Here is a 24,805-nt window from a genome sequence, read left to right as displayed (position 1 = left end):
ATATGCATATGTGTATTCTCCCCATGTGCACATGGCTGTAATTGTTATATATCACTAATAATAGGAATCAGTATTAATGTCCTTGTTTTTCATATTCAGCAGCGGTAAGGTGATCACTCACAAGCTGAACCTTGGCAGGTACTACTTGTTTCTCAGCCAATAACAAATGCAAATGGGCTCTGTCCAGAATCTATCCCAATAAAAACCTCACATGTTGAACTCTAATAATAATCACACTGTCAAGGCAGCAAATACTGTAAATGACCTTTGTGATTCAATTTCCAAGGTCACCTTAAAACTGAGCGTGTGTTACACTTATAGTACAAAAGACAATTTCATCTCACTGTGGCTATTGTATACAGTTGGGATAACAAAAAAATAATACAACCCTCCTCCCCCCCCACACCCCTCACAATATATAATACAATGTTAATATTTATGGGCTGCATTCTGCGAGCAACATTTTATTAGAAAAGCATCGTTTCCTTGTAGCGTTCCAGATAAGTTCTGTCCTGCAGATGAAGAGTTCGTGCTGCTCTGCCATTGCCGCTTTCCATTCAAAAGAGTTCAAGTCCTCTGTATTGTTACAGCGCAGGTCCCCAGGGTAATGGAAAAGTTATGGTTTGACATTGTGCTTGAATTTTTGAAGAGCTGTTGTGGCGCGCTCTTGAATGTGCACACATTGCAAGTGTGGAGATAACGCCGACTGAACACGTTTGTCCTTAAATAACGCAACGTTTGTGAATCTGCTTTGGGAACAGAAACAGTTCAGGTGAATCATCTCTTCCTCTGGCGGTCCTCCTCTCTCGCATGGCTGGTTTTCTGAACCGCTGAGGAGGGGAAGGAGAGGGGGGGGGGGCTGTGAGGCAGCGGGGACGCAGCAATGGCCGCCGCTCTGGAGAGGAACCAGATTGAATAATAAAAAAAGATTCATTGGATGACTCCCGGGGGCCGGCGAAAATGAGATGAAACAAGAGGATAAAATAGGGAGCGTCCCTGTGCTACACGCCCGTTTTGGAAGTTCAAAGTTTAAAGGACTAGGAGAAGTCCAGCGGGCGGATCATCATGGCCGTGGCTCGTAGCGAGTAGCTGGGACCCTTGAAGTAGTGCCACTTGATACCGTTCAACTTCCCTATGTGTTGTCCTTGGGTGAAGTACATGCCGTTAAGGTTGGACGGGCCACAGGCATCAAACCACCAACCTATAAAGAGAGGAAAGTGAAATATTAGTTGCAAAGTATCGATGCCTCCTAGCAGAAGAAACCAGGCTTTAAGCAAGTGGGCTGACGAAGTCACCTCTATCAGACGGTTTTGTCCTTGGTAAAGGTTGACAGCTTCCCATGGCAATGCTTCAGACACCATTGCACTGCTATCTGCTCAATGTGTTACTGTCACTGGGTTCAATGGCATGCCGGTACCTGCTGCTGGACACTTTTCGGTACCCCTTTCTATTTAAAGCAAAGGGTGCACGAGCTGCAGTTTGACACCGCGGTGGTGAATGACATGGGAAACTTGTATTCTCCCAAGGTGACACATTTCATGATTTCCCTGAGATATATCGGGTAGGAAGGGTACACGTGCTTGGACTTGGAGGTCGGTTGTATTAAAAATTTAACACACACATTGGCTGCCTGTATCTTTCAGAATCAGCAGTTATTTATTTTCTGAACACAACATGTAATCCATCCTGGTAATCTTTTTATTCACGTCGCACATTGTGAACGGTCCGATATAGAACATTATGTGAGGCATGGCATGTGTCAGTCACGCGGGGAGGAATGGCAGCTCCTCTTCTCCCTCCGATGAGACCTTAATACCACTGCGGCCGACAGGCTGACATTTCACATTTCACGAGAGCTGTCAGTAATCAGGAGCAATGTTCTGCCCTTGTGGTTGACGTGGATTACACAAGCTATTAATTTCCCATTGATTTCTGCTTCATCTTGAGACACGTACACAACGTAACGGGGAAATGGGTGGACACCTTCTTACATTTCCACAGCTGCTTATAATTTCAGTATCTACTGGGAACCAAATTTTAATCTACTTTTGCTCTGCTATGATTTCTTAAGCCTTTTTTGGGCAATTGTCCTCAAGCTGAGGAGCTGCTTCAGAGGAGACACTGCACCTGACATCTTAATAGATGGAAAGTGTTGAAAGGCTAAAGCTGCTACAGTCGATATTTATAAATCAATGATCGATTGAATGATTATGTGAAATGTTGACGTGGTTGCTTTATGTGAGATTGGGGGACATTGTCACCCAACTGTGCGGTTTCCCTCAGCTCCACAGGACATTTCAGGGTCTTTTAGCGATTTATTCTGGTTTTATTTGTGTGAAATTGTCAAAATATGCAAATTAATTTGCGAGTTATGGTCAAAACAGTTTTTAGTGGGCTTGATCTTGAAATTCTTATCACCTCATCTTAAAGTCTAGATGAATGTTTGTGCCAATTTTCAAGAAATTCCCTCCATGCTTGACTGAGATATCGTGTTCACGAGCATGTAATGGACGGACAAATGGACGCACAACCCCAAAATAGGAAAAAAATGCCTCCTGTCACACCTGTCGCCGCCGCCGCGGAGGCATGCTAATCCTCTGTATGCTATACCTGGCCAACACCAAACGTCAGACAGACCAACCTGATAATTATAGTGGAGCATTTAGCCGCTGAAGAGGAGATATTTCCCTCAAGAGGTGGTGGAAACCAAAACAGAGCTAAAAGGAGAGTGAATATTTGTCCTAAATTTACGAGACGCCTATCCGCAGTATAAAATAAGCAACAGGTTTGGACACGTGTTGTGTTTGCAGCTCGTTTCCGCTGCCCTCAAGTGGCCAAAAAAACATTGAAGAAGCTTTAAATAGGAAACTAAATGTCTGCGAGCCGCTTAATCCTCTCAAACAGTAAACACAACATAGTTTATGACACCAGCCCTGAATAGAATGAAAACATACTTGACAGAGACAATAAAAAAGCTAGTAGTAATGTCCTGTCGTTGACACAATGAAGGGATGCGGTTTAGTGGTAACATCCCCAAAGCGTGTTGTGCAACCTGCTGGTTTATTTTATTGAGGCAGTTTTTTTTGTAACCCTCTTAACCGACGGAGCAGAACACAGCGAGTGTCTCCTGCTTGCCACCCCTTGCTCGTTGATAAAGTGCAGACCACACAACCGCCGTCACGCCCATAAACATTCAGTGTGCACAGCAGCAATCTTTTAGGATTTATGACCAGTATCCTCTCTGTTTCCATGACAGATATCTCTACTGACTTCTCAAAACAAGATGTCTTCTTTTGGGGAAAAAAAAAGAGAGTCTAGTGCAGTTTGATAGAGAGATCCCCCCTTCCTCCTACCGTCGGTACTTTATCCCTACTGTACGTTCTGGTGTTGTGTAAATATATACATTACAGTATGTAGGCCCTCCTGCGTCTTCTTAACACGGCACGCTGTCCTCATAAATGTAGCAGAGAAGTATTTTTCCTCTTGCATATTCCAGACACTTACATCACTTGATGTCAGCCCCGCTCTTATAAACATAGGGGAATAAATCAAAAGATATACCGTACATACCGCGGCACGGTGCTGGGTTCGGACCAGCCTCGACTCAGGCTACATGTTGTCATGCCTCTGCTTTGTGGCCTGGCTATAGGCAGGCCATGAATCAAGCAGAGTAAGGGTGTTGATTGGTGATCAGATGCCAGTTCCCTTCAACTCAATGCATTCACAATGACCTAAGAGGTAATGCTGATCTTAAATCTGCACTTTGAAATGCTTGATTAGTACCAGGTCAGGGTTCCACCGCCGTAGCGCTGCCATGGGGTGACAGCGAGGGTCACCGGGCTCCACTTACACAGCAGGAGAAGCGGAGTCATGTTAAATCTCACTGACACTTGGTGCCGCGCCCAGAGATTTTTTTTTTTTATAATGTGTTTGTTTCCAAACCGCGGAGCAACTGGGAAGGGGGAACATAGCCCTAATAGGTGCAGATAGATGTATAAGTGGCCATGTTAGCCCATTGCGATCATAACGACCTGAACTAATGACCAGGCAATGAACATTGTGGGATGTTCGTCACAATGCCAATCAGAGAAAATTGCTTTAGGGAATGATTAAATCGTGCCATTGTTTTTGTCTCGCTGGTGCCAAAGAGACAGAAATGCCGAAGTGTATTACCGGATCATTGCATCTTTATTTTGTAGTTTTACCCAAGGTTTATATTGGTATTAATGACATTGTGTTTCCCAAGTTAACTGCCGAGACCTGAGATGAAGACGACGTTGCTGAAAAGAGGGCCGATGTTCCTTTCAAGTAACACAAGGTCTTAGACGATAAGACCTTTTGGTCACATAAACTTATGTGAAAGAAATGTGAAAGGAAGGCAAATTATTCCATCTTTCATAGATTCAAACAGTGCTATGTTCTTATTTGATTGATATGAATTGATTGATTATAAATGTATTCTTTGATTCTTTAAACAGTAGCCTTATGCGGTTGTGGTTATTGGACCTTTCTGAGGCTACTGCATAGTAAAAGCTATGTCTTTTATTTCATGAAAAAGACTTTTTAACAGCCCTCAGTCTCTTTATCCCGGTGCCTGGCTTGTGCTATGGAGTGTTCTGTAAATAGTAATATAGGCTTATATCTGTTCCAGATATTTCCCTCAGGACTTGGTGGAGACCAAAACCGGTGCTAAATGTACAATAATATCATAATGAACGTACGTTCATAAGGTGACATAGGCCAAATGCATTCTTGCCTCTTCTTCGTGTCTGCTGGTAAACAAGCAAATGTTTGCTCACACCTATGCTAACTTTATAAGCTGATAATATGTCAATCTGTGTTAACGGCTAGTTCTACTGCTCCCCAAGTGGCCAAAAACTAAATAAATTAGAGCAGTTTTACAGCAGCCGTAAAATATCCGGATTCCACTGTACTTGCCGTATGTAGTCATACCGGGAGGTACTAATATACAGGTGGTCCAGCTTTGCTCTGGATGAATGATGTCCTCATAAAGCACTTGGCTACACTTACCACCAGTGAGCATGAGGGCACATTTGCACATGCAGTTGTCGTTGTCCATGTCCTTGGTGCTGAAGTCTGCTCCGTGGATTACTAGACTGCTCTGTCTGCCGGCAGTCCCACTGTGGCTTTTCAGGAACAGTCTGAAATACATGAGGAAGAGGAGGGAGGGAGTCAGGACATAAAAACATATCAAGGTCGGCGGTATGAGAAGGGGTGAGGAGTGAGCAGTGTAAGCAATAAAGACAGCGAGAAGACATAACATGCTGCAAGAAATGTCTCCCGAGAGATATTTCTTCTTTTTTTTTATCTGTGATTGAGTACATGTAGAGCACCTGGCACAACATTAACAGGGTGGGGAGAAGATCAAATAAAAAAAAATGAGAGAGAGACGGAGAGAGCATATGAAAGAATTACAGATGGAAAGTGTGAGAGAGAGCGAGAGAGACAGAGAGAGAGAGAGAGGGAGGAAAGAGCTGTGTCGTGTAAGGAATGTCTGGGAATCACATTTCCATCCGCGGGTCCACAGTACATTAATTTACTCCCCTAATACTGACCTTTAACAGCTACACACAGTCGAAAAGCAATAAGCAACCTGTTTAACATTCCATCCGTCCACGGCGGGGCAGGTAGGACACACTCTCACGTCTTTAGTATCCCAGGAAGCAATATGTCTCTCTGTCTTGCCTTTTTGTGATTAAGTACACAGTCTAGCCATCTCTTCACTCGCATTCAATTTGCACAGCAGATTTCTCCAGGGCGTGTCCCGCTGTAAATCGGACAGTTCCTTCATCCCGTCTGCTGCATCACACACTTTTTTCTTCTTTCCCCTAACGTCTTTTGTTTCTCTCACGCTCACTTTCTTTTCCCGCCTCCCAATGGAAGCGATCGCGCGTCCAAAGAGGAAGGGCCGCCGCTCCGATTGAGCTCAATTCAGTCTCTTGTTTTCCTGAGTTATAACAGTGGGACCACGGGGTGTGTAGCGAACCTCACCTACCAAAAATATGTCATGTTTTCTGGAGACGTTAAACGACTCCTCGTGTGAAGCCTGCAGCTCTGAAAACATCACGAGTACCTCAAAGAAAGAGACTCCCCGGGAAAGAAAGTCATTTAACGGGGAAAAGGACTTCTGTATTTGGACAGCAGTTGTGCAAATGACTGATTTGTACAGTTGAGTAAAAATAGTGTGACTGCAGGTCACCCGTGGAGGCATTCACTAAGCCAGAAACGATGTGTGTAATCCCACAATGCAAGAGGTGAGTCATGTGTCTCATCAGTGACACCAAACGACCGCTGGATACAGCAAGTTTGGCCGAGGGCCTGCGAGTACGAGCACTTGGGTGTGCGAGTAAATGCGTACAGCACGTCCAGGTATCGACCGCGGTGTCTGCTGGGCAACAGATGTCTCTGGAGATGTTTTCCAGTTCAGAGTAAACTCGCAACGCCTCACTTAGGGGAAGCATGACTTCCATCGGGCTAAGTCCGGATCCTGAGGAATAAAACATGTCTTGTCGAGGATGGGGGTCTGCTACCGCTCTGATGGAGAACAGATTCCGCTCGCTCTTCGTGTTTTTTCTTCCAAAGCTCTAGCGATCTCTGGCGTGCTGACGACTTGCCAAGGCACATCATCAGGAGGGATTTTCAGCATGACACTTTGACGGGCAGCTTTAAATAGTCCGCGGCTGTGTTTACCGGCCGCGCTGCATATTTACGCAGACCGACGATCTCCCCCCCCCCCCCAACTCGACCGACATCTGCAGTCGGGATCCATTACACACTCACAAGTGATAAGTGGGGTAAATGTGAAGATGGGCCAAGTAATGAACTTAAGAGGAAGAGACATTTTTCCTGAGGCCTATCTGTAAGAATGAGAGCAACACAGACGGCGTGCGGTAAATCATGTTCCTGAAATGGATCAGGGGACGGACACCAGGAACTTAACGGGCAATGGCTTCAAATCTGAGCCTTCCTGTTAAAGTAACCTTATAATGTGGCCCAGTGAGCTGTGAGGGGGATCCTTCGGTTTTGCTCGATGACAACTCCTGAGAGGGAGGTTGGTGTCCAGCCATCTAACTATTCTCATAGCCACCGAGGATGCCGGCTTGCTTGTGGTCTTTCGAAATGCTTAGAAAGTTAAAATAGCAGCGGTGCATGCCAGTAATAAGATCAGTTCAGCCAAATTAGAAAAAAAACTACCAAAAAACATCCAATTTACCGCTGGTGGAGTCTTGTCATGCTGAGCTTTTGAGACATCCGTGCTAAAACTTCTGTTGATCACAAATTGCACCCCAGTCACCTTTTAACTTGAAGGTTTACTGGAGTCATAAAAGAGACTCCCCACCTCAACCCCCATCAGAAAAACAACACTAGGGTGGACTCACTAAAGGATTGTGGGACTTTTACGGCTGCTAACCCTGGACGCATAAGAGAAGAAGAAGCACCTCGAACTGCGCTGCCAACCCAGAAGTGTTAGATGTCTGTGTGGTTCATACTTTAGCAGCTGGGTGTCATTTTCAGACGATTTAATGAAGGCGAACAAAGCAAATGCGCAGCGGCTCTGCACTCCTGTAGATTTATCAAAATGTATGTGCTGCTACCTTCAGATGTGGCAGCTATTTCATGAGCTGAAGGAGAAGCTTTCCATCCAGTATAAAGCAGCTGAAGACAACTGATACTGATAGAATCAGCCACGTTGATAAACCAATGTACGCCGATTTACGGACTTTCCTGCTTTAACCACATTAAAAGGTTAGTTTTTGCAGAGATTGTATTATTTTTGATAAAAGTAAATAGTTAATTTATATAATACTTTTAAAGTAACTCATTACACATCATGAGGAACGAGCCCAACCCCTATTTACTTTCTTACTGCAGCAACGGTGGGGCGAGACCAGCCACAACACACAGCAAGCCGAATGTTTTCAAAGCACTAAAAATGAAACTCCATATACCCTCAAATATATTAGAGATGGCGGCAAATGTTTTCAATAGAGATACCTTTAAAATTAAATAAAACTAAAACTATTTGCATGACAAAATAGCATGGGGCGACCCTTTGATGCAGATTCAGTTTCAGCTTCCCTAATGATTGTATGCTCTGGAGTATCACAGCTGCAAACTGTATACGTGAGAAATGAATTGCGGGGTCAAGTGAGGATTCAGTGGACTCTGATATGTTTATGCGAGAGCACGTCCAAATAAATCTAGGCTACGATGACTGATTCTATCGCGCTGTATCTCAAACACATCATCGCTATCGAAATCATTAAAACATTTTACACTGTCACACTTTTCTTTCAGTGAAAAACCTTGTAATTAGCCGTGTTTATTTATGTTTGGGGTCGCATTCCATGTCTTATCTATTATGTATATTAAATGGTTTTACTTGAGAGTAATTTTTTATATGCACTTAATTGAAAGCAGAGCAGTGCTTGATGGAGGACTCCTTGGAGGTGGTCCTCCTCACAGAGGAAAGATGTGTTGGATTACAGCTCAGCCGGCTGGGATCGGCTCGGGGCCTCATATCGGCTAACGTGCCGCTTGTTCACAGTCTTGCTTTTATCTGACACTTCCCATTTCACAACACACTGTGTTACTCTGAGCAGAGGATATTGCTGTCATACAGCGACTTTTTGAAAGAATGTCTCTGGTGAGTTTGAGGGGAAAAAAACATAAAACAATGTGTCTAACAGAATGTATGTGCACAAAGTTCAAGAGGGATTCTTTCGAGAAAACGACAGAAATACAAAAACACAGCGATGGTGCGAGCGATCGCCGTACGGTGCCGCAAATCTTTTCACCGAGACAGAAAATATGTCACTTTTGATCTTTTTGACTGACACCGTCAAGCTGAGGCTGCTTTGCTTTCTTTCATGTCCACCCGTAAAGCCAAACAAGCCGTTCAGCTGAGGGTCCAGCGCGTGCTGGTGCACACCTGGCAGTCGTTAGCCTCCTGAACTGCAGTCCGATTGGCCCTTCAGAGGTTAATCACCACGACCGAAAGGGTTCCTACTGCAAGGCCACAGAGGTGTCTGGCTGGCTTAGACCCGTTGGACTGCTCTCCTACCGCTGGGAGACATCCAGGTCCACACTGCTGATACTGTTTGATGGAACTGGAGGTTAGTACAATATATTTCCAGTGTTTTTCGGCATTTGAATAACTGGCCATGGTGTATGGATGAAGTTTCTGAATGCTTTGGATAGCACAGTCGTCTTCTTTCGCTCTTGTGTTCATGAAAAAAGATATTGCAAATTGCAACGCTGGATGTATCTATTCGGCTCACGGCCGGTGGACTCTACAGCGAGTAATTAAAAGAACGTCCTGAACATTATCGGTTGGCATCAACCCAGCATCAGTGATATTGATGAGAATATAGAATATTAAAAGACAATACCAGCCCCGGCCACAGTGTCTTCACGCTGCCGCCGTCTGGAAAGCGTTACAGACGGTATCAGCTGCCGCACTTCCAGGCTTCTTCCTTTCGGCTGTGAGACTTCTAAATTCATCCTTCACCTTATAATATTTAGCTTTTTCTTATGTAGGAAAATAGTACTACCAACTGCATTTCATTGTGCAATCCTGTGTTGTACAATGACAATAAACAGAACCTTGACATTCAAATGTTTGTCCAGGTAAGCATTCGATCTCGACGTGGAAATTTGGCACAACTATACTTCACGCGATAGCTTTTTCCAGAGCTCTCAACCGTGTTGCAGGACTTCATCAGCGGGATTGAGTTTCTTTTGGTTGTCATGAAGATGTATATCCACAGATGAAGGCAATGCGGTGTGGTTGAAAGCTCTGGAAAAGAGTGATAGGTGGAACCTTGAGTTGGGATTGTTTCAGGTGTCATCAGTGATTTAATTTCATTTTATTCCATCATAATTTATTGTGTTTTCTTTTGTTTAATTCCAAAAGGCAAAAAGAGAGACACACAAAAAAAACATTCCAACTTTGATTTGAGATACACTTTAAATACACAACAAGTTCTTCATTTCTTACACACTGTTCTGCTGATCCTTTTTTTATGTCCTACACAAGTGTTGCAGCCAGTAGCTTTGGTGCTTCATCTCAGTATCAATGGAAACTGTGGAACCTGAAGCTCTCGGGATGCTGTTCAAGGCAAGACCTGAGATATCTCAGATAAGCTCAGTGTGAGTCTTGGAAAATAGAGTAGTCCCCATGTTTTGGAAACCAAATCGCTGCCAATTTCTTTACTAAATCCTCGCATGAAAACACATCTCAATGGGATCTGATTCCAAATTGGGCCATTACCATGTGGAGAAATCACTAAATTTAAGAACTTGGCTGTCCTAACAAGGGAGGATATTGAATAAAGATGTAATGGATCGTTCAAAAATAAACATATATGTATTTTTCTTACAGCAGGAGGGCTTTTACAGTACGTACAAAACACTATATTTCCATACTAACCTCAACTTGTGTCTGTGCATATATTCAACGTCTATCTGGTGCCCAGGCTACTTCACTACATCACACCATGCTCTGTGCATTAGTGCTTTAAGATGCATTAAACATACTCACACACTCCCCCTCTGTGAAGTAGTTCACTTAAGATCCTTAATCCTAGAAAGAATATGGACGACCATGTCCATAGTTTTTGCTTTGGATCATAAATAGTTAAGCAAAGGATTTTTAGAAACGTCAAAAATGTTGCATATTGGAAAATATATGAATTGAGGCTTGAGTCCACCTCACAAAAAGGTTTCAACACGAAAACATTTTGATGTATTTTACTTGGATGTTTAAAATATAGAAGTATCTTATGCTCTCTGCCTTCAAATTATTTTGCATGAGGAGTCAAACTCTTCTGAATTTTTATTCTCTTTCTCTATTTTCTTTTTCTCTTGAGTGGGACATGAAACACTTTGGATATAATTTCTCCCATACTGCAACAACATTGATGTTTTAGTTTAGGGCAAACTCTTGACACAACTGTGACCATTAATTATAAGAACAATTGCACAAAATGCCACTTTAATTGCCCCTTTCAGATCAAGACTTTAACTTTTACTCTACAGCTATAAGAGCTCTAGTCCGGTTACCGTCTGTAACCCACTGGAGGTTAGCCAACATTCAGATCATTTGCATGCACTTACTTTGAGTATCCTGGTTATTTTTGACTTTCCTACCAATTATTGTCTTTGGATCCATGATTTTCAGATACATCTTCATGCAGACGCTACTTCTTTACATCTGCTCATTCAACTACTCTACGGTTTGTTACTGGAAATAATTACAATATACGCCACAGTATTGCGTAAGAAAAGTTCAGATGATCTTTCCTAGCTTAGGGACATAAAAATCATTGGTATTTATCGACAAAGCCTGTGTTAAAACTTGTTATTTTTGTAACAATAACAACCTTTAAATCTGTAACTTAAAGACTGTTCTCAGTAATCACTGTTTATCTGCATGAAACTGTTTATGTCTGCCAGCATTGTGTATCATTCAGTCCAGTTTGTTGATCTGTCTGTTCTTGTTACATTATTCAGTTTTGTGCAACATGCAATTTTCTTCATACTGTGCCATAATTTATCTTTTCATACCATTTGCATTTTCTCTAATTAGCTCTTGTGTCTCTTTGTTATTGTCTTCATAAAAGGTTGACTTTTACTTTCCCCTTTCCTATTCACATTGATAAGCAGCACGAAGCCCATTTTTGCAGCAAAGAAACGTTGATGGATGAGGGTGATTAACTGAACGTGTTGATCTGATGGTTATCATTAAAACAATATGTGTAGGTCTTGAAATTATACGTGGTTTTATTATTTTCTTTTCTGAGACCCATGCTGCGTCACAGCACCCAAATTAGGTTTGATGATAGGGCATTTGTGTTGTTTATAAAGATAGTAACCTTTGCAATTATGGCGACCCCAGTTACAAGGAAGAAAAAGACCCAAGAGCTCATTTCACAATATTATGAGGTTGTGGTTCAGTGGGAACTTTGAAGTGCTGGTCAACCCAGATTCATCCCTCAGTGTTGTCCATAAGATTTGTTCGTTCAATTTTAAAACAACATTACTGATGTCAGTTTACACTGTGCAGATGTAGCCAGTGTATATTTCTTCTTTTATTTGGCTGCTCTTGAATTGATGTATGCCTCTCTGCCTCGCTCCGGCTCCAATGCTCTACTTCGAAGAGAAGTTCTGCAAAATGAATGCATGTTGTGCACGTATGATATGATAGATAGTGTGTTTTCAGGGTGGAATGTGTGTTTTTCTGTTATCCAAACTGTCCTGAGGAACACACGTCAAAGTATTGGATCCAGAGATGCATAAATAAGTGTTTGGCAAAGTTTACAGTAAAGCAAAAAGGTTATATTTTCTCCATTATTCATTGTTCTGCACTGTATTATTATTTTTTCTAATAATAGATTATTTGTTTGGTCTATATAATGGAATTAAATAGTAATCAATGGTCATCAAATTTGACAAAGCCCGAGCTTTCTTAAAAACTAATTTATCTCTATTATTGAGATATTATTATAATAATCTCAAAGGGTTCCTGTTATTGCAATTAAAATAAAAAGAATCAACCAAACGAAATCAAAGTATTGAAATTACACTTAGAAAATATGATAAAAAATGTCAATCGTGTGATTATTTCTGAGCTGATTGAACAGTTTTATGATGCCAGATGAAGCCAACAAGAATTAGATGACTGAATACAATTGAATAGCAGGTTCCTACTTAATGCACACTGATAATAAATGCATTTATTCAGTAAGAAATACTTCATTTATGAAGGATTAGGACCTTATATTTCACAAAGGAATAATTGCAACCCCCCACGCTCTCTGAAGTCATTTCCGTTTCACATATAGATGAAACCAAGAAGCTGGCAGCGCGACAAACTTTTCTTGGCAAATCTCAATATTGTTCATGATAAATGTACTCGGACTATTCAATTATTATACCTGCTTTCCAAGTGGTCTGTTTGTCTTGTTAAAGTGCTTTCCTCCTTACAGCCTGTGTGTGTGTGTGTGTGTGTGTGTGTGTGTGTGTGTGTGTGTGTGTGTGTGTGTGTGTGTGTGTGTGTGCGCGAGACAGAGAGCAAGAGGCAGATTTACGACACCAAATGAGGTCTTTACGAATGTTTGTCTGACTCTTGCTGACGCAGACTGTGTTCCAGTAAGCCACCACGTACGACTGAAACGAAGCCAAAACCAACTGAAAGGCATATCGCGTACAGCTATCTCTGATGTCTCAGAGCACCAAATGCAATTCGGAGAACACTTAGAAGCAGACAGGTGCCAAAGCAGAAAATATGGCAGCGTCGGTTTGTTTTGGGCCCAACCATCTGGTTTGTTTTGGCCGGTGTTTCAGAGGAACACTGTTGTGATTATCATACCACAACTATTTTTTAAGAGCAAATGTATTTCTAGAGATCAGCGTGTCGATTGGAGTCCTGAGCGGCATGAGCCGGCATGAAAAGCACGCTGCCACAGCGAGGGATGCCCGTCTGCGAGCCGCAGATGGACATCAACTTTAGTTTACCCTAATTGAAAAGAACACACGGTCAAGCATGAGATGCTAGAAATATGTGTGAAAACCCCAGTTGGGAGGATTTAAAAGCAGATATAAATGTGGATGTGCATTGAAGAGATTCACACAAGGGAAGATACATCTAGGTGCGTGTTGAGGTTAGATACTGGACCTTATATTCCCTACACAAGCCTGAGGTAAGGGCCTTCACATTCAAGCCAGGGCCACAAGTACAGACCAAAGGTACAAGTAAGAAGAGATGATTTCCCTTCGTCCTTTCACACAAAACCTCAACTCTGCGTTAAATTCAAAACAAAAAAACAACTTGATCTCTCCTCCGCTTGATTGAAATCCATTTTCCTGGTCCTCAGAGAAAACCACAGAGCCCAGTCCAGGTACACGAGCTGCCCAGGACGGAAACCTTGTAAAGTGAAACCCCTGTCATCACATGACAATTCTGAAAAATTGGATGTGGCAACGAGCCTTACCCCTCCGGCCCCCCCATCACCTCCACTGTGGGGAAACACTTTTGTGCGAGGACTGGACGGGTTGAGGCAAAAGGCTCTCAAGCCGCAGAATCTCACTCCTTTCATTTCGTCATTCAAAACTGGACGCAAGACATTTTGCAACTAAAAGGACCTCCTTATCGGAGAGAAGCAGTCATCCAGTGAAAACTGCAGGATTGGAGGTGTCAGACCTTCTCCCGAGAAGCCAGCAGTTGCTCGGAACTCTGTGGAATTTGCAGTAGTTTTCCACATCTCAGAGGGCCAAGCAGCTGCCATGGTTTGAGTCCTGTTATCACTAACCCCCACAAAAGAAAACAGAAAACTTCATCCCCCGCAACATGCAGGGACAAAGCGTCAATCAAGGGGAATGAGCAGACGACGACATGCGATAGATTTGGTTTGGAAGGAATTTCGCGATGATAAAAGCCTCGCCACAGAGTTGCATAACCAGATCGTGTTAGCCGTGTTTGTAATGACTTTCCATTAAAGTAATGCGTTCTTATGTAATTCCTTTCCTCTCTGCAACGGTGGTATATTGAAGACTTGATAAAAGTAATCACCAAGGTTATTATAATTCATGAGGATAAATGTTTGTACCAAACATCATGGCAAATTCAACCAATAGCGGGGGAGATATTTTAGTGTGAACCAAAGTGGTGGCAGACCAACCAACGGTGCCTTTAACAGGTTAGTTCAATTATATATGGATTCACTCATTTATTCAAATTTCAGCCTGACGTCTGTCTCATTGTAACATGTGGTGCAGATATAAATTCAAACCAGATTTTATATATATATATATATATATATATCATGTCAAAAAGCTGCCATAAGGATGGACAAATCTCGCCGTCTTGAGTGTATTCCTTGGCCTGAAAGAAACAAAGAAAAAACTTGATCCCCATCCATGTCTGCCAGTAGCTTCGTATCCGCCGTCTTACCTGTAGTTTTGTTTCTCACCGCCGATTTGGAAGCGGTCGTATAGCGAGAAGGCCTGGTGTCCGTCCCAGTCCGTCAGTTCCACGCGGAGGGCATACTGCCTCTGGCTGGTAAACTGGTAAACATACTCGTTCCCCAACCAGTGCTCTGCAGGCAGGGTGCCGAAACCCTGCAGTGAAAGGAAGAGGAGCCCAACAATCAGTGTGGAAACAGTGCTGGAAATCCCCTTTATAAATCATGGACGAGATATTACTCATTGCTACTTAAATGATAACATCTCAACACTAGAGGATTGTGGATGGATTGAAGTTATTCTGAGTTATTACTCATAGCATCCGGGCATTATTTTCCGTTTCTCCAGAATAAGCCACACACATTACTCACACTGTCTATTAATGTACTTTTACGCAGGTTTCTTAATCTGGCTTTTGGCTTGGTTCTCCACGTGGATAGACTTACCTATCTATAAAAGTGTTTAAATTGGTACCAGCTGAAATAGACGCACACCTTTTTCCATTCCATGTCTTCCTCTCGAGTCACACATGCTAAACTCATTAGTACTCCAAGACTCCTTTCCTAAAATATATATGCTGCATGCAAGAGTTTGTATTTGATCAGAGTGGCTCCCGGTCACAGGCAAAGTGCTTCTGACAAGCGGCAAAGAGCGGTGGATTGCAGAGGGGGAGTATTGTGAAGCTGGATGACATTACAGGTCTGACAGGACAGTCTGAACCGCTCCATTAAAAGATCGGAAGAGAGGGGGCCGAGGAGGCAAAGTCAGGGAGAAGTCTGTGTTTGCGCTGAGCGTGTGTGGTGATGAGGAATGGGAAGGAGGGAAAGTAAATATGGGGCATTCCTCGAGCCTTAGGCATGTCCTGCCGAGTGGGTGGAAGAGAAAGTGACTGGGGCCCATTACTGCTTTTCCCTTTTCGCTCTAACTCTTTCTCCAGAATTGATCTCACTCCTGGAGAGATGCTCCTTCCTGAATGTCTTCCAGCTCGGTCCAAAGCCACCTACTGTGAGTGCGGTTTATTTCAAGAATCCTGGCTGGAAAAAAAGGGCTTGGAGCCCCGTGGAGCTTCGTGATTGTTGTGTTCCTTCATTGTGGATCCGGTACCTCGCGATCCCTCACACGCAAACCTGATCAGTATCACTCAGCTCAGGAGCAATGAGGGGATGGTTCGTCACAGTGTTGGACCGAGCGCTTAGTTTATATTTCAGTTCCACTTGCTAAAAGCTCTTTGTCGGGGAGAAAAGTAGCTGTAAACATTGAGCACAGTAAACGTCAGGGACTGCTGCACATGCAAAGATAAACTAGAAATACTGAGAGTCCAATCCTTCACAACAGTGCTTCTTAACGTCTTCCATCTGAGCTCTTTAGCACCTTTTATCAGCGCCAGCCTTCATGTTCTTAAGAATGTCGTACATGATATTCAACTATACCAATGTGTTGAAATACAACACATCTGAATCAATCATTTTTTAGGTTGTTCAAGTTTGCATTCATGCCACTTAAGAGTGGCACAGCATCCATTGTGTGAAGTGTGTATTCCTACTTTTAGCTGACTATATAAACAGCTTAGTACATGTTGGGCCTGTTCGCCATCTTTGAAACCATTAGCAATCTAGTCCGACATATCTGTGGCAAGGCTTCGTCTTCCGATTAACATTTAAAAAAAGAAAAAGAAGATTAATAGCCCGTGGATTCAGAGATTGCGTTTCAGCCAATGAAACCATTTTGCTGTGTTCACCTGCCAAAGCCTGCTCAAACACAAATAGTCAAGCAGAACGCTTCCGACAGAAAAAAATATTTTCCCCTGTGCCGACAGGTTCATATGCAGATATCTATTCACAGAGATAAGCCTTTTCACACCCGAAAGTCAGAACCAAGGTATTTTGCGTATTTGATAGTGTATTCACTTGATGCAGTATTAATACTATCGATGTATCGGCATCCTTTCATCATCCCAATACTTGATTATTTTGTAGACGGCCTCTTCCGTCCTCTCTCTCACCCTCTGTCTTCAGGCTGGTGGTCAGATTACTGCTGACTGCGGATTCACAAGTAAAACTACACGAGCTTCAACTTTGCCCCTGGAAACTGCACCAGGACCCCCCGAGGTGCTTGAAAGCGCTGCGCTGCGACCACCATTTTCACATGCTGATAAGAAGGACGCGTGAGTTGTGAATATGATTTGCGAGGTGCCCTGTGACGTGTGGTCTCCTGGTAATGTGATTATAAAAATCAGATGGTCCTAAGATCCCCGTTGCCAAGCGTCTCTCCGTGGTCCCACGCAGGAACAACACGTCATTGGTTACTGAAAGATTTACGAATCCTCCAAGTACATTAAATCTGTGAGTGCGAGCCTCGGGGGGTCCCAGAATGAGAAAAGGGAATAACACAAATCAAACACCATCGATCATCTTCGGGGTTGTCAAGGAGAGGACCGGTACCGCTAAGCTATTGGATCAGCGCTGTCGATGTCGGCCAAGGTCCGTGAGCGTGCCCTCGGGTACCGCGATGCACTCCTCACTCTTTCTGACACCTGTTCAAGAGCTCGAGGGTTTCCACATCCGACTCATTGTCTCCACCATCCCGTGGTACGTTTGTGTCTGTTGCAGGACACGCGCTGCACAAGATTATTAAATCCTTCGTTTTTGTTATCTTTCTGCGCCGTCTCGACAGTGAAAGTCAAGACGTCTTTGTTTGGAAGTGGAGAGGGAGATACTGCGCCGGTGCAGTTGGTTCTTTCTTTATAGACCTTGCATATCTTTATTGTCTTGATCTGTCATGATCTATTCGTTCTTTTTTTCACCATTCAAACCTTTTACAAGTGTTCAGTCACAGTTAAGTCTTTTTCTTCAATCTAATTTGGGGTTTCTCTGCTTGTACCATCCCACAAACTCAGAAGTCCTTTTCCAGCTCACTGGAAGTTTGAACATCAAGAGCAGCGGAGCAGACGAGGGGAAGTAATAAAACGGGAAACACAAAGCAGATTACAGGGGATGGAAGGAACACAGTCCCTTTGATAATAAACTCACAGCTCGTGGAAGGTATACACAGGTGATTGCCAGAGCAAACACAAGCAACGCAACTGCCAGCAATAATACAATACAATCCACCGCCTCGGTTCTGAAATGTTAACACCCTCAATGCAAATACGCAGAGATTTCTCCCTGATGACAAACAGATGACACACCTGGCGCAGCGCTACGGAGACTAAACAAATGTATTTGTTTGCAGATTTTAGGTAATAATTTCCTGTCGGAAAAGAGGAAGAATAACAGCATGTCATGAGGAGCGGAGCGAGTCTCAGACACCCGAGACAATATTGCCGGCACAACAACGGCGGGGTGGAGGAGGGGTTATTGCTGAGGAGGAATGACATCTGGATTGCTGGTTTCTGCCTCTTAGTGTTCAGGGTGTTCCAAGGCCAAAAAAAAACCCCACGCTATTTGTCATCATTCGTAGTGCAGTTAGGAAACAGGATGTTTTGCTCATTGTACAGTTTCATAACGTAAATTTGAGTGTTTTCATCCCGATTTCTGTCTGTGTTGACCCTGCCTTGTGCCTAAAAGGACCACCTCTGTCTTAATTTGAATAGATATGAGATATTTAGAAAGAGGTCAGTTGTTCAGTACTAAGAGACACGAGTGTCTGCATACCAGACAAGTGTGTGTGTGCGTGTGTGGTGTGTGTCTCGTCTCACCATCTTGTACTCCTTCCACGTTCTCTGGAAGTCCACGCTGCCGTCTTCTCGGCGCTGGATGACCGTCCATCCACCGCCGGCTGTTTCCATGTTGCAATACACCTACACAATTGCAACGGGAGAGCAGTTAAGGGTGGGAACGAATGCATTTAAAGGCACTGGAACAACGACAGCACTCATAGGTCGAGCTGAAGCCAACGGGACTCAGCGGCATTCACAAACAATGAAGGGTCACTCGGGCAATTATTTGGTTTTCGGACACTCCTTTTCCCAGCTTTCCCTAATGAATCATCTTCGGGAATGCAACGTATCTGTGTCCTCCTCAAACTTAATCAGCGTCTCCTTATCCCACACCAGCTCCCCGGAGATGTTCCTCATCATGCGGCCCCGTTGCTGTCGGATCAAAGTGGAGGTCCTCGGTGTAACGTGGCCCTTAACCTTGGACCCGATTGTGCGTAAGCCGATAACGCAGGGGGCTGTTGCTCTGTCTGCGCTGTTGCTCTTTTGTTTTGAGGAGACCCCAGGGCGGAGTGGAGAAGGTCTCTCACCTCAGCCAGCCCACACAGCTGAACACACACGAGCGCGGCCTGGGTACAATTAAGGAAGTGCCCTTGACAGAGTCCTTTTCCCCGAGACGAGCTCATCATTCATGGCATGCATGCATAAACTTACTTATGTACCGACTCGGACAAATGTAATGTGGGACGAACACAATGCTGAGAGTGTGGGAGCTGAAAATAACTCAGCAGGTGTTGAAATAACTCGACTGAACTGTCTGGCGTGAAGACTAGACTAACGAGCTTCCACTCGGATAGTGAATGCCATCCAGTTAGCGGCAGCGAGGACCTCCAACCCGGAGGTTTGAAGCTGGGACGCTTGGGCCCGGATGTGCACGAACACTTGGAAGCCGCATCGTTACCGTATCATGTTCGATTTCTCATGTTTGTTGCACAACAAATGGAATGAAAGTTGGTTCAGAATCAAACACTTTCCCGTCGGTTTTGTCTGCGTCTCTCAACGGACATTGCATTTGTTTATGGCGAACGCAAGTCCAATCACGGATCTGTTACCATCGGTGGCAAATTGGCGGTACAGCTTTCCCCTGCAGCCATTCCCACTGAGTGGAAATCAAATTTCCGCGCGCTTTAGCGAAAAAAATCTGCACACGCAAACCTCGTGCCGACATCATCGCTCCCATCAATCAAGCTTATGTAAGCACAGTGGAGAGGTTGAGAACACACACACACACACTTGCACAATTGTCACCATCGTGATCAGCTCCGTGTCCAGTTTCAACGCCCCTCCTCCTCCCCCTCCCTCAACCTGCGCTCACAAAGCTGCTAAGTGTATTTTCAGCGTTCAGGAGGCCCTGTAAACCCACTGTGAACGAGCAACCTGGAGGTGACAAAGAGGCAGACATTTTCACATTTACGGTGCAGTTGTGAGATATTGCGGCTTCCAAACCTTTTTGGTCTCCTGGGGGTTGATCTGGATGGTGTAGACGCCGCTCTTATGGAAGCCAGCCTGGTGGAGGTCGGCGCAGTCGCGGAACTTCTTCTCCTCGTCCTTCGTGCTATTCGGCACGACTGCGGGTACGAAAGAAATCACGGAAACAGAGTCAAGTTCTGCAGATACAAATCAAGCACACTGGGTGTTGCTTTTGATTTTGAATTGTCATGATACGGAGACTCTACGGCCGTTGCTTCAAAGGAACAGTTTGACATTTTGGGAATAAAGCTTATTGACCTTCTTGCCGAAGCATAAGATGAGAAGATCAATGCCACTCTCAGACGAGAGATTTTGTTGCCACCTATGCCAGCTGTCTGTCGGAAACACGACGCGAGCAATTTTACCCTGAGACTGACAGGATGCTAAAGCTCTTAAAACATTCTGTGAACATTCAGAAATCAAGGGATCAAATACACACGTTATATACAAGATAGAGACACAAAAATAGCCTTTGGACCAAAACTGTGCTATTAAAAACCATAACCGTCCATGCAACCCTGTGTGTCAGACAAGTACGGGAATCATAGATCTCTAAGAGTTTATTAAATCACAGATTGCGAACATCGGGTCAATTTATCTCATTTCACATCTGTACATCTCAGAGGGGAGAACATAAAAGGAGTCTCAGGCAGAAGCTGGTCGGTGAGGCCTCACTGCGAGTATCTCGTAACGGCCAGATACCATCTGAGGGCGACTTGTTAGCAAGAGAAGCGGTTCATCGACAGGATGATCCCCCCCCCCCCTCCGGCTCCGACAGAAAGGCCTCGCTCTTTGACGGACCAGCTGCATCCATTTCCATCTGCAGATAATTATGGCGGCACTATTTTGAAACCAAGCAAGGGGCTAAGGACAAAATACTACAAGCTATAAATTTCCAGTTCCTGTTATAACAAGTGGTTTATATTTACCTTCCAAGACCTTGTTATATTGATGGAAATTCCTTCCGATTCCCCCCTCGCCCATCCCCCTCCCTTCCTCCCCCCCCAAATGAGGCGTTGATCTCAATTTTCACACCGTTGTTTCTGTTGTTGGAAGAGTTGGGAAAAGAAGATGTCAGGGAAAAGCACAACGTGTCAGCGAGCCTCAGCCTCCGCTTTGATCCCCCCCCCCACCTCCCTCCTCCCTGCATCCCGAGCGCGGAGCATCCCGCTGGAAGCAAGGCGCTTATTTGGGTGTTCTATCCGAGCGTTTTGACAAAGTATTGAGTGTCAGCGACAAGAATCTCCTGCTGTGACAGGTTGACAGAGTGGGCCCTCGCGCCCCGGACTCTAATACAACAAAGAGCGGCCCTGTCAGGCGGTAATTTACCCCAAGCCGGCGGACAGCGGGCCACATTTTAGAGGCCGGGGGGAGTAGGAGGGGGATGGTTATTGACAGAGAGGAGCGCTCTGGTATTCGATCCATAACAGTGTGCACTATCACCTCACCATCGCCTTGGACATCTCCCTCGGCGGAAGAAGACCGCCCGCCGGGACGGGGACGCGGCGCTCAAGTGCAGGAGCGGCTCCCCTCGAAACAGCGTGCTGCCCAGCTCTGCAAATATTATTTATGTCCCAATATTTATTTACAGAAAAATATTTAGTGGTTCAGCGGGGACTCGTGTGCAGCAGGGGGTTCATGTGAAAGGACCGGCAGGGCTCGGGTGTTTGCATAAATCAGTGCCCTTGCCAAATGAGCCCAAGTGCTCGGATCGAGGGGAGCGAGCGGCGGAGCTAAATGGACTGCCGCAGACATCACTGCTCCCATGTGACTATAATCAGTCTCCAAATGCCTCCGAGAGTTTAAGTGATTCCAGTCCGAGATCCAGCGCATTTCTCTGGCGTATTCGTATACGGAGGATGCAAAGCACTGTAAAATACAGTGAAATAACACCGAAATTCAACTTGCTTGCACCTGTCCTGACGATATACAGCTCCGTCTCACAAGAATTATAACACGTGCAACTACTTTGCATGAGCGAATGCATTTTGTCGGAATCATAAGATGAAAAGACCTTCTAGAAATATTGATATAGTCCAACACCGAGTCCAATGTGGTTCTTTTAAAATGCAATCGGCGAAGCCAACAGATACATTTCTAACCAACGGTGATGCTATCTACTTGCCTTATTAAATGGCTCTCCAACACATTGCTCCATTTTAAGGGTTTTCAAGAGACATGTGTGCAAACGCAACATATAATAAAACTAGTCGAGTTCCTGCTGCGAAAATAAAGGTTTTAGGAAGGTCACCGAGGTGACTCGCTATAACCGCACACTTTACTGGGTCTCTGCAACAATAAGTGTCAACTCATTCTGCTGGTCGCTGAAGCATAAAAATAATCATGTGCAGCAGTCAAAGATTTGGTCTGGATCGTAAAAGGATATGTTTAAATTAAGTGGTTTACCAAACTGTCTTGTTGAGGCACTACAACCCTCAAGTGTTATTATTTTTTGGAGGTTTTGAGTGGGCCCCTGAAATAATTCCACTTTGTTTGGCTCTTACTGAGTAAGCGGCTGTAAAAATGATGAATGTCATTCATTAAGGGGGATAATAGAACACTGTAAAACAAAATCATATTTAGCAGCCAGAAATTTAAAAACGAGTGTTCCAAAGCTGATGTCAATTACCGATAATAACGGTATGTGGCTCATTGCGCCCTAATGAGGTTTGGGTAATGATTACAAGCTAAACAAGAGCCGCGCTCTCGCATCTGGCCACATCAAAAAACGTCTCTTCGACCTTGAGTTTGCACTGAAATGGCTTAAAACACACCGGGAGCCTTAATTTGAAGGAATATCCATACATGGACAGCTGGAGGGGGGTGGGGGGGAGAAAGTTCATGGAGATTTAGTGTTAAAACCTCTTCTTGTAAGCATCGGTAATCTTCCCCAAAGCAAAGTCCAAGATGATTTTAATCCCTGCTTTAGCGGAAATGCTCGGGCTCAGTTTTCAAAACAGCGACTAACGCCAGCCGACGCCACTCCATGGCATCACATGCTAACCCCGTTCCTCAAACAAAAACACTCATCCATTTCTCAAACAAACAAAAGCCCTGCCCTGAACATGGAGGAAGAAGAAGAAGAAGAAGAAGAAGAAGAAGAAGAAGAAGAAGAAGAAGAAGAAAGATCTACTGCGTCTGCCCAAAAACAGCAGCAGTGCGTCACATGATCGTTGAGGCCTACCGACTCCATCGCCTTCTCCGGACGGGACGTCCCCCAGGAGCTATTACAGCTTGACTTATTCGGGCTGGGGTGAAGAAAGCGGAGACCTCTGACCCCCACCCCCCACCTCCACCCTCCTACTCCCTGCACGTCCGCCTCAGTCTTCACGGAAGAGGAAAAGACCAACCACAGAGCAGCGATGGCGGCCACGTTCCATTTCTATCCCCTCTCATTAAGACAGCCACCAATCACGCACATCGGCACCTCCCCCGCCCCCTTCCCATCCCTTCTCGACTGACCCCGCTGACACTGGAAATGGCAGGAACGGTGTCAAAATAGAGGCTAGAAAAGCATAAAATACAAAGAGTGTAATCACACTTGGCAAATTACAAAAGCCAGTCAGTAGTGTTGCATGCGGACACGCTTGAAAAATGAAGATGATACATGACGACCAGCCAGACCAAAGTGGTCTCAAGCGACTCTCTGGTAATTAAATGTGACACACACACAAATCCGGACTAAACAGGCGGATAGCGAGCAGAGGCCACCCGTGACCTTTTTCCCATATTGCAGCATTAAAATGACGAAAAGGGAGCAGCCTGATAATTAAGAAGCATGCGTTATCATGTGCTCTCGTCAGCAGCTCGAGACTCCCACATCCCGTCACGTTCTTGTTGTTTCCCGTCTGATGGGAAACCTCAAAGGAGCACTATGGGGGTCTCGCGGCGTCTCTGCCGGAAATCCACAAATGGAAATGAAGTGGCATCCAATACCCCTCCAACCCCCACTGACACAGACATTCTTGTCAAATCTCCCGTGACCAATGGGATTTAAGGCCAATGTCAGGATCAAGTGTTCGGCGTTCAAACGGCCGAGGAAGGGGGTAAAGGAGTTCACCGCGTTTGACCGAACAAGAGGGGTTGCGCTGCCGGCGGGTCAAACGTCGGGCCAAAAGGGAAATCCCTCGGTTTCGTATTTAACAGCAGCGAGGGACTCGGAGGAATACGATAATCCTATTACTTCATAACCAGTCGTGCTCGACGTTTCATTGAAGCTGCGCGCAAAAGACTTTTCTGAAGTTGAGTGCGAAAAGTGATATTTGAAACAAAAAGAAAGAGCATCATGCTGGTTTACGAGCGGCACCAAACCTCTTTAACAGGAGCGAGCCGGGTTACAATAAGAACCGTGTTTCTTTCTTCACGCTGCTCTCAATGATGCAGGGTTTAATCGCCAGTGCATCCCTGCGTCTCTCGGCATGGGGTGGGGGGGTTATAGAACTTGTTTTGCCATATTCAAGAGGCTTGTAAAATAGAAGAGGATGTAGCTCTTACATTTTATCAGAGGAAGGAAGTATGATCCAAAACAAGTCGAGTGCCGCGAGTTTTGCTCTGCGTTTTGTGGTCTGGCAAAGGTCACTCGTCATATTTCTGGGTAAGGGTCGTTAGTTTGCGTTGGTTCAGGGGGGCTCACTG

At 44.6% G+C, this 24,805-nt stretch overlaps 1 protein-coding gene across 1 annotated transcript in view; it reads right to left on the bottom strand.

Annotated features, from left to right (window-relative positions):
* Positions 1-462: 462 nt before the first annotated feature.
* Positions 463-24,805, bottom strand: part of angpt1 (angiopoietin 1) — a 48,684-nt gene continuing 24,341 nt past the window's right edge. Inside the window, exons 5-9 of the mRNA XM_068575438.1 lie at positions 20,147-20,268; positions 18,683-18,784; positions 14,975-15,141; positions 5,032-5,162; positions 463-1,201 (exon numbers count right to left, since the gene is read on the bottom strand). Coding sequence (XP_068431539.1) covers positions 1,038-1,201; positions 5,032-5,162; positions 14,975-15,141; positions 18,683-18,784; positions 20,147-20,268 — 686 coding nt within the window. The 3' untranslated portion in view covers positions 463-1,037. The remainder of the gene's footprint in view (positions 1,202-5,031; positions 5,163-14,974; positions 15,142-18,682; positions 18,785-20,146; positions 20,269-24,805) is intronic.

The sequence above is a fragment of the Clinocottus analis genome, unplaced genomic scaffold (genome assembly GCF_023055335.1).
Source record: "Clinocottus analis isolate CAN_PGR_092001 unplaced genomic scaffold, fCliAna1.0.p SCAF_14, whole genome shotgun sequence".
Classification (NCBI taxonomy): Eukaryota; Metazoa; Chordata; class Actinopteri; order Perciformes; family Cottidae; genus Clinocottus; species Clinocottus analis.
The sequence above is the reverse complement of the archived record's forward strand: the minus strand, read 5'-3'. Positions and strand labels throughout refer to the sequence as shown.